General features: G+C 40.6%; 1 protein-coding gene across 1 annotated transcript in view; it reads left to right on the top strand.

The window, feature by feature from the left end:
- Positions 1 to 390: 390 nt before the first annotated feature.
- LOC143284693 (uncharacterized) overlaps positions 391 to 12,447 on the top strand; it is a 13,329-nt gene continuing 1,272 nt past the window's right edge. Inside the window, exons 1-8 of the mRNA XM_076591625.1 lie at positions 391 to 883; positions 1,502 to 1,755; positions 2,653 to 2,799; positions 3,798 to 4,021; positions 4,884 to 5,114; positions 7,855 to 8,029; positions 8,918 to 9,063; positions 10,803 to 12,447. The exon at positions 10,803 to 12,447 is cut by the window's right edge and continues 1,272 nt beyond it. Coding sequence (XP_076447740.1) covers positions 604 to 883; positions 1,502 to 1,755; positions 2,653 to 2,799; positions 3,798 to 4,021; positions 4,884 to 5,114; positions 7,855 to 8,029; positions 8,918 to 9,063; positions 10,803 to 11,121 — 1,776 coding nt within the window. The 5' untranslated portion in view covers positions 391 to 603 and the 3' untranslated portion in view covers positions 11,122 to 12,447. The remainder of the gene's footprint in view (positions 884 to 1,501; positions 1,756 to 2,652; positions 2,800 to 3,797; positions 4,022 to 4,883; positions 5,115 to 7,854; positions 8,030 to 8,917; positions 9,064 to 10,802) is intronic.

Here is a 12,447-nt window from a genome sequence, read left to right as displayed (position 1 = left end):
GCGTCGTATATCCTCATCCACACACACACACATACACTCACACACAGGTCGAGAGAGTTCCATCTGGATTCACATTACGAATATGCCTAAAATAGCGTTCGGAATGCCGTTGATTATTGCACCACGATTGGGGAGACCCTGGTTAACCTTGTTCCGCTCTCCTATGACCCAATTATTGCGCGAAAAAAAAACCCGTTTTTCTTTTTTATTTAATGTTTTAGAAAATGTTCCATTTGTCATTTAGTCTTTTACATTCGCTTTGTTGCGAACTGTGTCTGTGTCTATTTTTCTTAACAATAGAGTTTCAATTTACATTAATTTTTCTTTTCGTCATTGGGATTATTTTTTGTGTGTGGTAGAATTTCCGTTTTGGTCGCCAAGCACGCAGACTTTCACTTGAATGGTGCAAACACCGACCCACCCAGCATATATGTGCGATCGTCTTCTGAACAGGCTTATTCTCACCAGCACAAACAGCGAAGAAGAAAGAGCAAAAACATCTTGTTTGGACTCGCGTCCCCACAAGTCCTCCCGAAAAGATACCTCCGGCTTCTGTCGAAGGTGCTCCGTTTCTTTAGCAGACGAACACCGCAGACGACAAAGATGTCGAGAGGCCGTGGCCGAGGCCGTGGGCGGGGAGCAGGTTTCAGAGGGAGAGGTCGAGGTAGAAGGCCAGGCAATAGGGGGGCATCTCAGCCACGTGCAAATGATAGTCAGCAAGCGGGGGAGGTTGCGGCAGTTGTTGATATCGATACGCGTCCCAAAGATTTCTTCGTGGGCGTGGTACCCACTGCGGAACACATGAAGGCGCAGGAAAAGAACCGACCACGCTACGCAGCTGCCCTCGCAGTTTTGCAGAAGAACGGTGTCGCGATTGCACAGAGTAAGTAAGATTGTAATCTACAGAATCTTCACTATGATGAAGGCGGTAGAGAAGGGAAAGAAGAAGAAGAAGCACACACACGAATGAGTTAGCGCATTTTACATTTTGGCCACCTGTGCATTTTGCCTGGACTTTGAACATGCTTAGGTTTTAACGTCCACATCGATTGTTGGTTGTCTTGGTGTCAGACAAACTTCTGGGTTTCTCGCACGTGCAGTTGACGTGGTGCAGAGAGCGATTATTAAGTCTATATACATAGTGGAGTTATATACTCTTTTATTCAGTGTGATGCGAACCTTGCACAGATGGAATGTTGTATCCGAAAAAGATACTGACAGGGTAGGGTTTTTTTGTTTGTTTTTTATCATGCCACAAATTAAGAGAGAAAGAATGCTTTGCTTCTTTTCCTACTAAACACACACACACACACACACACACACACACACAGTTACGCATTTACAAACATGAAAATATATATATTGCCCACACCAATAAATGAAGTGCACACACCTCAGACAATGTCATGCTTTGTTTTAATTGAATAGAGTATATATAGACTTAACATTGGTCAGCACATGAAAGACAGTTGAATGGAACTGTTTCTTCATTGTTCTATAGATTCTCGAGTCAGAGCACTGGCTATGGCCTGGGCAAGGAACGACTATGAGCTGGCAGATGCTCTGTTGAACAACCGCAGTCAGTTTGGTTTGCCTGAGGTCCTGAAAGCCATACAGCTGCTGGATTCAGGGCGCCAGGTTCGAGTCTTGGAGAAGAAACTGAAAAAGCTGCAGCTGTCTGGGGCAAAAGTCAACCCCAAGAAAATGGGCAAGCTGAAGTCGGACATTGATAACACGACAGCTCTGAAACCACCAGTAAGTGCATGATATTATCGTCTTATTCTTCTTCGCTTTCTTCATCTTCTTCATCTTTTTCTATCCCAGTTAGGAGATCTTTGATCATATGTAGGATCCAAATGGTTTGCCTGACTCTTCTGACTTTTCCCATTGATGATGTGGTCTATGTTTGAGATGCTGAGGAGTTTTTGGAAGGATCTCATCTCTGAGGCTTTTATCCGCACAAAGTATAGAAGGGGTTAGAAAATTATAGACAAAATTTTCAAAATATATATATTCATGCAGTGACTACATGTAAAGAAATTAGAATGTAAATCAGTTTACCAAGAAACCATTTGAAAACTTAGGATAAACACATTAGTGATGTGTCAAACAGAAAAGAAACACAGTGGTGTTCATAATAAAATTACTGAGAAGCACCGATTCAAACGAACAGTAGAGAAAATGAGTTACTTCCCTTTGGCCTTCGGCACTAGCAGGCGCTGGTATGCTGAATTTATTCTACATTCAAATCCTTCACTCATTTATAATTACAGTATATGTACCATCATTATTGCTGTTGAAAAAGCTTTCATGTCTGCAAGATATCTTGTGTTTTCATTTGTTTCCTGGTCACCTCTTAGTTTTCTTTGATATATTGTCATTTTACTTGCATAACTTCACAGGTGCATAATTGTATTTGTAATATGTCATATGTGTGTGGGGTGGGTGGGTGGGTGGTTGGGGGGGGGGGGTTAGTCATAGGTCAGAAATACATGGTCAGATATAGACAGAGAAGAGAGAGAGAGAGAGAGAGAGAGAGAATGCATCGGCTTAAGTAATGCAGAGAACTGAGCAAAAGCAGAATTTTCCCCAACATATTTCATGTATTGATGTGTTTTTTATTATTATTATTTTTTTTTATAATTTCTACAGATCGGCTCAGCAAGCGGTGCTGTGTGCAAGCACGTGGCACGCTGGGTGCAAGGCTTCACCAAGGAGGAGCTGGAGTTCTATGCCCTTCACCTGCCCAAAGAACCATGGAAGAAGTTAGCTGACATCTGCCACTTCCACCCAGAAAACGTAAGGCTTATAGTTATATAGCTTGTTTGTTACACTGTTAATGAAAATGTACCAGATGTACCAGATTCGATGCTCTTGTGCCAGATGTTCTGTTTAATTCACATGCTAGTTGCTATGGCCGAAGGAGGCTGTTCATTGTACAAAATGTTGTACAAAATAATTGGTTTGTACCCAGTGTCCACTTTGAGTATTTTTGTAGATTTATGTTTTGCTTTGTATTGCATTGCATAGTACTTCATTGTATTGAAATTTGAATTGTGTTATGTTGTGTTGCACACATCGGACCTCAGGGTGGGACTGCACATGGGACTTCGGTTAATTGTCTCATCCGAATGACTAGCATCCAGACCACCACTCAAGGTCTTGCAGAGGGGGAGAAAATACTGGCAAGTGTGGTTGGAGAATCTGAATGCTGAAAATGTGCTTGAATGGAACCGACCCACCCCCCAAGGGGGAAAAAAAAGTACAATTGAAATGTGGAACAAATGATTTAAAGGTCTGTACATCTTGGAGGGAAGGATGGGGAGGAGGAATGTGTGTTTCAATTTGGTTTGAGAAAATTTAGTTTCATATTGATGTAGGTAATTTCTTCTGTGGTGAGACTGCTGCTGCTGCTGCTGTTGCTGTTGCTGAAATGCTACATTCTTATACTACTGATATCTACTGTGCTGCCGCTTAAGTTGTCAACAACTAGGAGGAGAAGAAAGACAAAGAAATGAAAGGATAGTCATGCGCATCAGTGTTTGAGTATGTCGGCAGCTTTGTAGTGCTAAAAACATTACTCTGTGTGTGTGTGTGTGTGTGTGTGTGTGTATGTGTGTGTGTGTGTGTGTGTGTGATCTACATTTGTGTGTGTGAGTGTGTGCATGTGTGTATCTGTGTGTGTGTGTGTGTGTGTGTGTGTGTGTGTGTGTGTGTGTTTATGATCATTAAAAAAAAACAAAAAACCTGTTAAATGTACAAGCTCAAAACTTTTTTTTTTTTTTTTTTATGTACAGGACTTTGCAGCTCTGCCCTGGTTCCTGCCATTCTGCTTCGGCAAAGATGCTCCAGAAGGGACAATGGTGAACCGCTGCCGCGAACTGACACGTGAGAACCTCAACAGCTTGCTGGTGGAGTACGACATTCCCTACAGTCACGTCAAGCAGATGAATGACACACTGACACAGGAATCCAAACAGCGTATTGCAGAATATGAGGAAAAACTGGATACTGTGCTATGGTATGTAAATGATTAAAAAAAAAAAAAATTTATCTTTTTTTTTTAGTCAATGAATTCAGCATATCACATGTATCAGAGTCTAACGTCTGTCAGGAATACAGACATGCCGTGCACTTATTTATGCACTTTAGGGATTGCTGGACAGTACAAGGTCTTCTTCTCTGAAGACCTTGTATTGTCCAGCTCTTGTATTGTCCAGCTGTCCCTAGAGTTTCTTATCACACTCATATTTCCTGTCTTATGCTGTACCACAACCTCAACTCATAAATAATTGTGTGAAGAATTGTTTTAAAGAATGTTTTCATCAGGTGTGTGCTTATGCTAAAAAAAAACAAAAAACCAAAACAAAACAAACAAACAAACAAAAAAACCCAAAAACAAACCAAGAAAAAACCCACAACTTATTCATATGTATGCTGATTGTCTCATGTTGTGCATGACATTTTCATGTGTGTGCGCACATAAAGTACTGTTAGTGTCTGGTTGGATGTCTGTGAAGGTTAGGCATGTAAGTTGACATTTTAGTGTTTAAATGCATGTTTTACACATTGACCTTTGCACAGGACAGTGCAACTGGGCATGTTTCACATGGAAAGGCATTAGATCAATTAAACTGAATTGATTCAATTTGATATATATTTTTTTGTTATGTCAGTAAAAAGTTTTGTTTTTTTCCATTTTTTGAAAAAGGTCTGCAGACTGAAAATTTTGATATTTCATTCTTTTGCATTATCTCACTTTTGAGTGTGTGAGTGTCTCTGTGTGTGTGTGTGTGTGTGTGTGTGTGTGTGTATGTGTTTATACATGCCCAAATTTGCTCACGATACTCAAGAAGAGACTGCCCCTTTTACCTCCAATCAAGGTACTATGAGGAACTGCAGTGTAAGGCTGTGGACGACGTCATCGAGCGTCGTCTGGCAGCCAAAGAGGTGGTGACTCTGCCCAGCGGGAAGCTCCTGGAAAGGCTCTTGACCTTCAAGATGATCCATGATGGCATTGACGGACGCAGCAACCAAGCCTCTGGATCCTCGGACAAGGCCTGCTTCCTGCCCAACCTCATCAGCCTGGCCGAACCCAGACTGACGTCCATCAAGTCAGTGACTTGGAAAACACATATATAGAGAGAGATAAATGAATGAAGATGTGAATAAATGAATAAATAAATGATAAGTAAATAAATAAATAAATAGATACGTAACTGACTAACTAACTACATAAATGAATAAATGAATGAATGAATAAATTTCTTAATTAATTGGTTTAAGAAATAGATAGATAGATACTTTGATTGATTGATTAATTGATTAAAAATAGATGGATGGGTGGATAGATAGATGAAGAGAGAGTGGTATGTATGTATGTAGGTAGGTAGGTAGAGGTGTTCGTGTGTGTTTTCATGATGATGATGATATAGATAATTATATAGCGCCTATCCTCAGTCAGAGACCAGGCTCTATGTGCTTTACTAACTCGGGGCCATTTGCCCAACAGGCTAACTACCTGGATAGAGCCGACTAATGGCCGCCATTTTGGTGCTCATCATTCATTTCCTGTGTAATTCAATCAGGTTTCAGTCATGCACACATGACACTCATACAGACATACAGCGTCTTCGGTAATTTTTAGTTTGTGGTCGTTTGTTTTAGGGTTGTTGTTTTTTTTAAGGGGAAGGGGGTTCTACCTTTCCATTCCCCATAAAATATTACGTGTGTGTGTGTTTAACATACAAAATTTTATGCTGGTCTTTTACTTTTCTTTTAATTTTCAGTGGGGATTTGGTGGTGGGAACGGGTCTATTTTCTCACTCTCCATGAAATATTGTGTGTGCATTTAACAACAAAAACAGCAACAGCAACAACAAAAATCATTTGTTTGTGGGCTGTTCATACCTGTCAGTATCTGACAGACTGATACTTTTGTAAGGGTTCCCAATGTGTTGGGAATCTGGGAAGGTTGGGGTTTGGGGGAACGGAAGGGCTGGAAGCCACAAAGGTTTCTCCTTCTACTGTAGTAAGAACAACATATATACATTAAGACAGGGCACCAACAGCAGTGGTTATTATCATATTTTATACCCTCTTATATCGTTTGCCGAGAATGCCAACAACTGCTACTGTCCGCATTAGCAAAATGACCAGGACTAGACACACCATTTCTACCACTACCAGGACTGTACAACACTAATTCTAATACTAATGCTACTACTATTACTACTACTACTACTGCTAATAATTCTACTCGTAATAATTATTATCATAATTGTGATTTTTAATCATGATTATTATAATCATTATGATAATAATGATATGAATGGTGATGATAATGGAAATTTCTACAGCACATCTTTCCAGAAATACTGCTCAAAGCACTCTACAGTTTGTTCTCGTTAAGTTCTCCAACAACCTGAAAAGGGAAGTGAACAAAGAAGATAAGTACATTGAATCTTGGATGTGTGCTTCGTGGTACAGGCTACCTCTGGAGGTAATTCTCCACCAGCTGTGAAAAGAGGTGAACAGATATAAATGTATTGCACCTGGACACAGTAGCCGTGTGGTTGAAGCATTGGACTTTCAGTCTGAGGGCCCTTGGTTCGAATCTCAGTACTAGTTCCTGGTGGGTAAAGGGTGGAGATTTTCCCCATCTCCCAGGGCAGCATATGTGCAGACCTACTAGTGCCTGAACCCCCTTCGTGTGTATACATACCCAGATGATGAAATGCCCACGTTAACGATCCTGTAATTCATGTCAGCGTTCAATGGGTTATAGAAACAAAAGCATACCCAGCATGCACACCCCCCAAAACAGAGTATGGCTGCCTAAATGACAGGGTAAATAAAGAAAATGATCCTACATGTAAGATGTTACATGTCTGTGCATGAGTAAGCATGTGTGCATGACGGAAACATGTTTGAATGACACAGGAAATGAATGATAAGTGCCCAGTGGCAGCTGTCAGTTGGCTCTGCCCAGGTAGGCAGCCTGTTTTGCAAATGACTCTGTGTTTGTAGAGCACTGAGAACTTGGTATTTCACTGAGGAAAGGTGCTATGTAAGTATCCATATCAGTTAGTGTTCTGTTTGTAAGGTGCTTGAGCTTGATCTCTGACCCAGGATAGGTCCTGTATAAGCATCCTTATCACCATCATCATAGTAACCTCACTTCAGACTCCTGTCACACGGATCCAGTCAAAATCCAGTAAGGTTCGCCAAGTCAAGGGGTTAAAAAGGTAAAGCACTTAGAGCTTGGTCTCCTAGTGAGGATAGGCACTGTGTAAGTTTCAGAATACATAATACTTTATTATCTCAACAAGAGAAATTATCATATGTGGTGTAAAACAGAAAACAAATATCACTGTCATTCAACATATACATACATATATATATATATATATATATATATATATATATATATATATGTATATACACATTAGAACAAAATTATATTTAAAAAGAATATAATTATTATATATATATACTTATATGTCAACCTAGGGCAAACCCTCCATACAGTTGATAATCACAGTCGACAACAGCAACAACAGAAACCCTTAAAAGGTAACTTAGAGTAAATCATACGTACGTCCTCATAGCCATACACATGCAATGACAACCACAGTTAAAGGACAGGCATTAAATAGTATACTAAAAGTTGACATAGACTTATAACAGCAGTATGCAATTCTACAGTACTTTGAGTTAAGATGTGATATTCCATGCACATACCCTCTTGCATTCATTTTCAGTTGTACGTCAATTATCAATTTTTGTTATCTAATAGCTGAATTGACGTTGGAATAAAGCTGTGTCTTGGATGTGTGCTTTGTGGTGGTGCAGGCTGCCTCTGGAGGCTCCCATCGTGGTGATTGGGGACAAGTCGGGGTCCATGGGCGTGGCCATCCGCACCAGCACCATCATCGCCAGTCTGCTGACTGCCATTACCGCCGCCAGACTGGTCTTCTTCAACAATTCCAATCACGAGGCCGAGTTCATGCCCGAGACTGTGGAGCAGGTCGGTGGTGGGCTTGGGGGTTATTACACACACACACACACAGATTGACACTGACACAGAACCACACACAGACACAGACATGCACAGATGTGCACAGACACGCACACACATATTTTTATTTATGATTCTCTGTTTGTGTGTGTGTGTTTGTCCCTTTAGATATATGTAAATCATTTGCATCCAGATTTTACGTTTGAAGTGCATTGTATTGTATTGCATTGCATTATTTTCTTTTGTATGGCATTAGTCTATTACTCTTTTGTCATAACAGATTTCTCAGTGTGAAATGATGTGTGTCTGTATATATATGCATCTCTCTTGTAATATTCTAATGCACTGCTAAACTGTAGCAGGCTGGTTGATTAATAGGCTGATTTTCCATGCTTTGTTTTCAGTGGGTCACTGCCTTAAACTTGTGCAGTTCGTGCAAAAGCTACGAACTGTGATACTTTATAAACAGGCATGTGTTTTTTGACTCACTTGTCATGCTCAAATAATATTTTTTGAATGTCAACATTGAAACCGCATTAGCGCAGCGGGTAAAACCACTCGTTCTTGATCCAAACATCTGTGTATCAAATCTGCATTTTTTTTCATGAAGCTGTATATAATTATATTAATGATTAGGGAACACATTTCAACAAACTAATTTTTGATAAACTTTTTTTTTTCTTTGAGTGTGTATCACAAGTGAGTCTTGAAGGCCTTGCCTTTCTTGTTTTGTGTTTTTTTGTTTCTCTGCTGTCTCAGGGGTTATGTTCTGTGCTGTGCTAGCTGATGCCTGCCATATGTGCTGTTAGATGCTTTGCATCTTAAAATGTGTGTGTGCGTGCATGCGCGCCTGTGTGTGTGTGTGTGTGTGTGTGTGTGTGTGCGTGCGTGTGACAGGTGTTGCAGCTGGCTGTGACAACTCATGCAGAAGGAGGTACTGCTCCGGCAGTCAGCCTGTGGCCGTTCTATGAGCGCAAGGAGGTGGTGAAGACCTTCATCATGGTCACTGATGAGGAGGAGAACTCAAATTCCCACGGCTTTAGGTAGTGCTCATGTTGCTGCTGCTGCCCTACTTTTTTAGAAAGTTTTTTTTATAGTTTTTTTTTATATAGTTTTATTCTCTTGCTTATTTGTCTCAGTTTTGCACCTGTGTTCATGCACGTGCTGATATACACACATGTGCTCAGGTACATGTGTGTACAGTTTACGCACGTGCTCACGGACGTGTGTACACACAGACATGCACACACACACACGGATCTGTGCATGTGTGAACACACATACACACACACGTCAGTGCACGTGTGAGCACTCTCACACACACACACTCGCACACCCACACAAAAAGACATTCACACATGCACACACACATGCGTACATACACAGTGTCTGATGAGGATGATATTGATATTGATTTTGATGATAATGATGATGATGATATTGATGAGGATGGTGATGATATTGATGATGGTGATGATGATGCTGATGCTGATATTGATGATGATGATGATGTTGATGATGATATATTGATGATGATGATGATATTGATGATGATGGTGATGATGATAATGATTATCATTGTCATTATTATTATTGTAATTAATATTGGTACTATTATGATGATGATGAGGATGATGATTATCATCATCATCATCATCATCAATAACATCATTATTACTATAGTTACTATCATAATGATAATAACAATGGATACTTATATAGCACACTATCCAGAAATCTGCTCTAGGTGTTTTACAAAACATTTTTGTGTACATACAATGTTACGTACACATACCCAAATGTGACAAACTAAACACAGACACAGACACACACATACAGACACACACACACACACACGAAATACATGACATACATTTTGACATGCATGTGTACATAGCAGCTGCCCCTCATCACATCACACTGTTGACGGATGCACAGATGCCTCCTCTGATGTTTCCACAGGTTCAGCATACATACATTTTGACATACATGTGTACATAGCAGCTGCCCCTCATCACATCACACTGTTGACGGATGCACAGATGCCTCCTCTGATGTTTCCACAGGTTCAGCATACATACATTTTGACATACATATGTACATAGCAGCTGCCCCTCATCACATCACACTGTTGATGGATGCACAGATGCCTCCTCTGATGTTTCCACAGGTTCAGCATACATACATTTTGACATACATGTGTACATAGCAGCTGCCCCTCATCACATCACACTGTTGACGGATGCACAGATGCCTCCTCTGATGTTTCCACAGGTTCAGCATACATACATTTTGACATACATGTGTACATAGCAGCTGCCCCTCATCACATCACACTGTTGACGGATGCACAGATGCCTCCTCTGATGTTTCCACAGGTTCAGCACACATACATTTTGACATACATGTGTACATAGCAGCTGCCCCTCATCACATCACACTGTTGACGGATGCACAGATGCCTCCTCTGATGTTTCCACAGGTTCAGCATACATACATTTTGACATACATGTGTACATAGCAGCTGCCCCTCATCACATCACACTGTTGACGGATGCACAGATGCCTCCTCTGATGTTTCCACAGGTTCAGCATACATACATTTTGACATACATGTGTACATAGCAGCTGCCCCTCATCACATCACACTGTTGACGGATGCACAGATGCCTCCTCTGATGTTTCCACAGGTTCAGCACACATACATTTTGACATACATATGTACATAGCAGCTGACCCTCATCACATCCCCCCCCCAACCCCACCCACCCATGTTTCACAGCTTCGCAGAACTGTACAAAAAGTACTGCGATGAGGTGTACCCGGCCCGCCTGGTCTTCGTCTCCTTCCTGCGCCACCAGCACGCCATTGGCCAGATGGTCCGCGAGCTGCAGGGCATGGGGTTCTCTCCCTTGCAGTTCTGCCTGGAAGGCTCTCGGCCAGACCTCAGCAAGCTGGACAACCTCTTCGGCCTCCTGTCAGCTGACTCGGCCACGTTCGATGAGGAGCTTGCGGCCACCGAGCGACGCATTCGGGAGGAGGGGCTGGGGCTGGTGTACAAGGCGCTGAAGAGCAGGCTGAAGGAGGATAGCAAGGACTGAATCAGTACACAATGCACAATACAATACACGAACTTTATTGTCTATACTTTGGTACAGAGATTTTCTTTTTGGCAGCAGCAAGTGTCCAACGTAAAAAGGAAAACAGTGAGAGAGAAAAAACAAAACAAAACAGAATATGACTATGAAAAAAAGAAAGAAAAGACAACTGAAAGGAGAAAAACAGTGATGGAAGGAACAAAAATGAAAAGCAACATGAAGAAAAAAAGAAACAACATTAAAAAAGGGAGGGGGGGGGGGGGGGAAGAGGAAAAAAGCAGGAATGAAATACAATTACTATTATTTTTTTTAATAATCAGTTATAAACTATGCAGTCTTTGTTTATGTAGGTATGTGTGTGTTTGCACTTGTGCACTTGTGTGTGTGTGGAGATAGGGGCATATCATTATGTAAAGATGTGAAGGATGTTGGGTTGCTGGTGTGTGTGTGTCTGTGTGTGTGTGAGAGTGATAGAGTGAGAGAATGTGTCTTTGAATATGTTTGTGTGTGTGTGTGTGTGTGTGTGTGTGTGTTAAATCGCTCTTGTTAGTGCTGTTGCTGTTACTGTTATTGTCATTAGTATCATTTTTTTTTTGTTTCTTGTAAGTGATGTCATGTGTGTATAATGTTTATTGTAATGCGCTTTCAGCATCCTCTTTGGGAGGAAAACGCCCAGCAAGTATCCATTATTATTATTATTATTATTAAGGAAGGGTTGTTTGAAGATGTGTGTGACAAGTTCAGTGTGTCTTTTTTGTGTGTGTGTTTACAAAATCTGAGGAGATGGTTTTTTTGTGTGTGCTTAAACTGACTTTTTACAGGTAGTGAAGTGATCAGGTGCTCTTTTTTTTGCACTTGTATGGTGTAGTTTGTGTGTGTGTGTGTGAGTGTGCGTGTGTGTTTCTCTGTTTAAATCAACATCTGTGATAATATAATTATGTTGATCTGTGATGCAGGAAGAAAAAAAAAAAGTAGCTGTGAAAATGCAGGGGTGGTGGGGAAAAAAAAATTGCGTTACTGTTGACACACAGTGATAAATGAGTTGATATGTGATTTGGTAGGTAAAAAGGTTTAAGGGTTCTTTGACTGAAATGAGTTAATACAGCATTTAGTTGTTTGTCTGATGTAAATGCCTGTTCCATCATGTTGTGGTCCTTCCATATTTTAAGTGCCACTGAATGTTTTGATTTCCTTGCTTTTTTTTTTTTCCTAATATTTGTATGAAAACAGTGCTTTGTTATGCTGGAAATGTTTTACGATTCTTTGACAACAGAGTTGATATCTTTTTATTATTTTATTGTCAAATTTCCATTTCCTGTTTCACCATGT

This window comes from Babylonia areolata, chromosome 8, assembly GCF_041734735.1.
Source record: "Babylonia areolata isolate BAREFJ2019XMU chromosome 8, ASM4173473v1, whole genome shotgun sequence".
Classification (NCBI taxonomy): domain Eukaryota; kingdom Metazoa; phylum Mollusca; class Gastropoda; order Neogastropoda; family Buccinidae; genus Babylonia; species Babylonia areolata.
The sequence above is the reverse complement of the archived record's forward strand: the minus strand, read 5'-3'. Positions and strand labels throughout refer to the sequence as shown.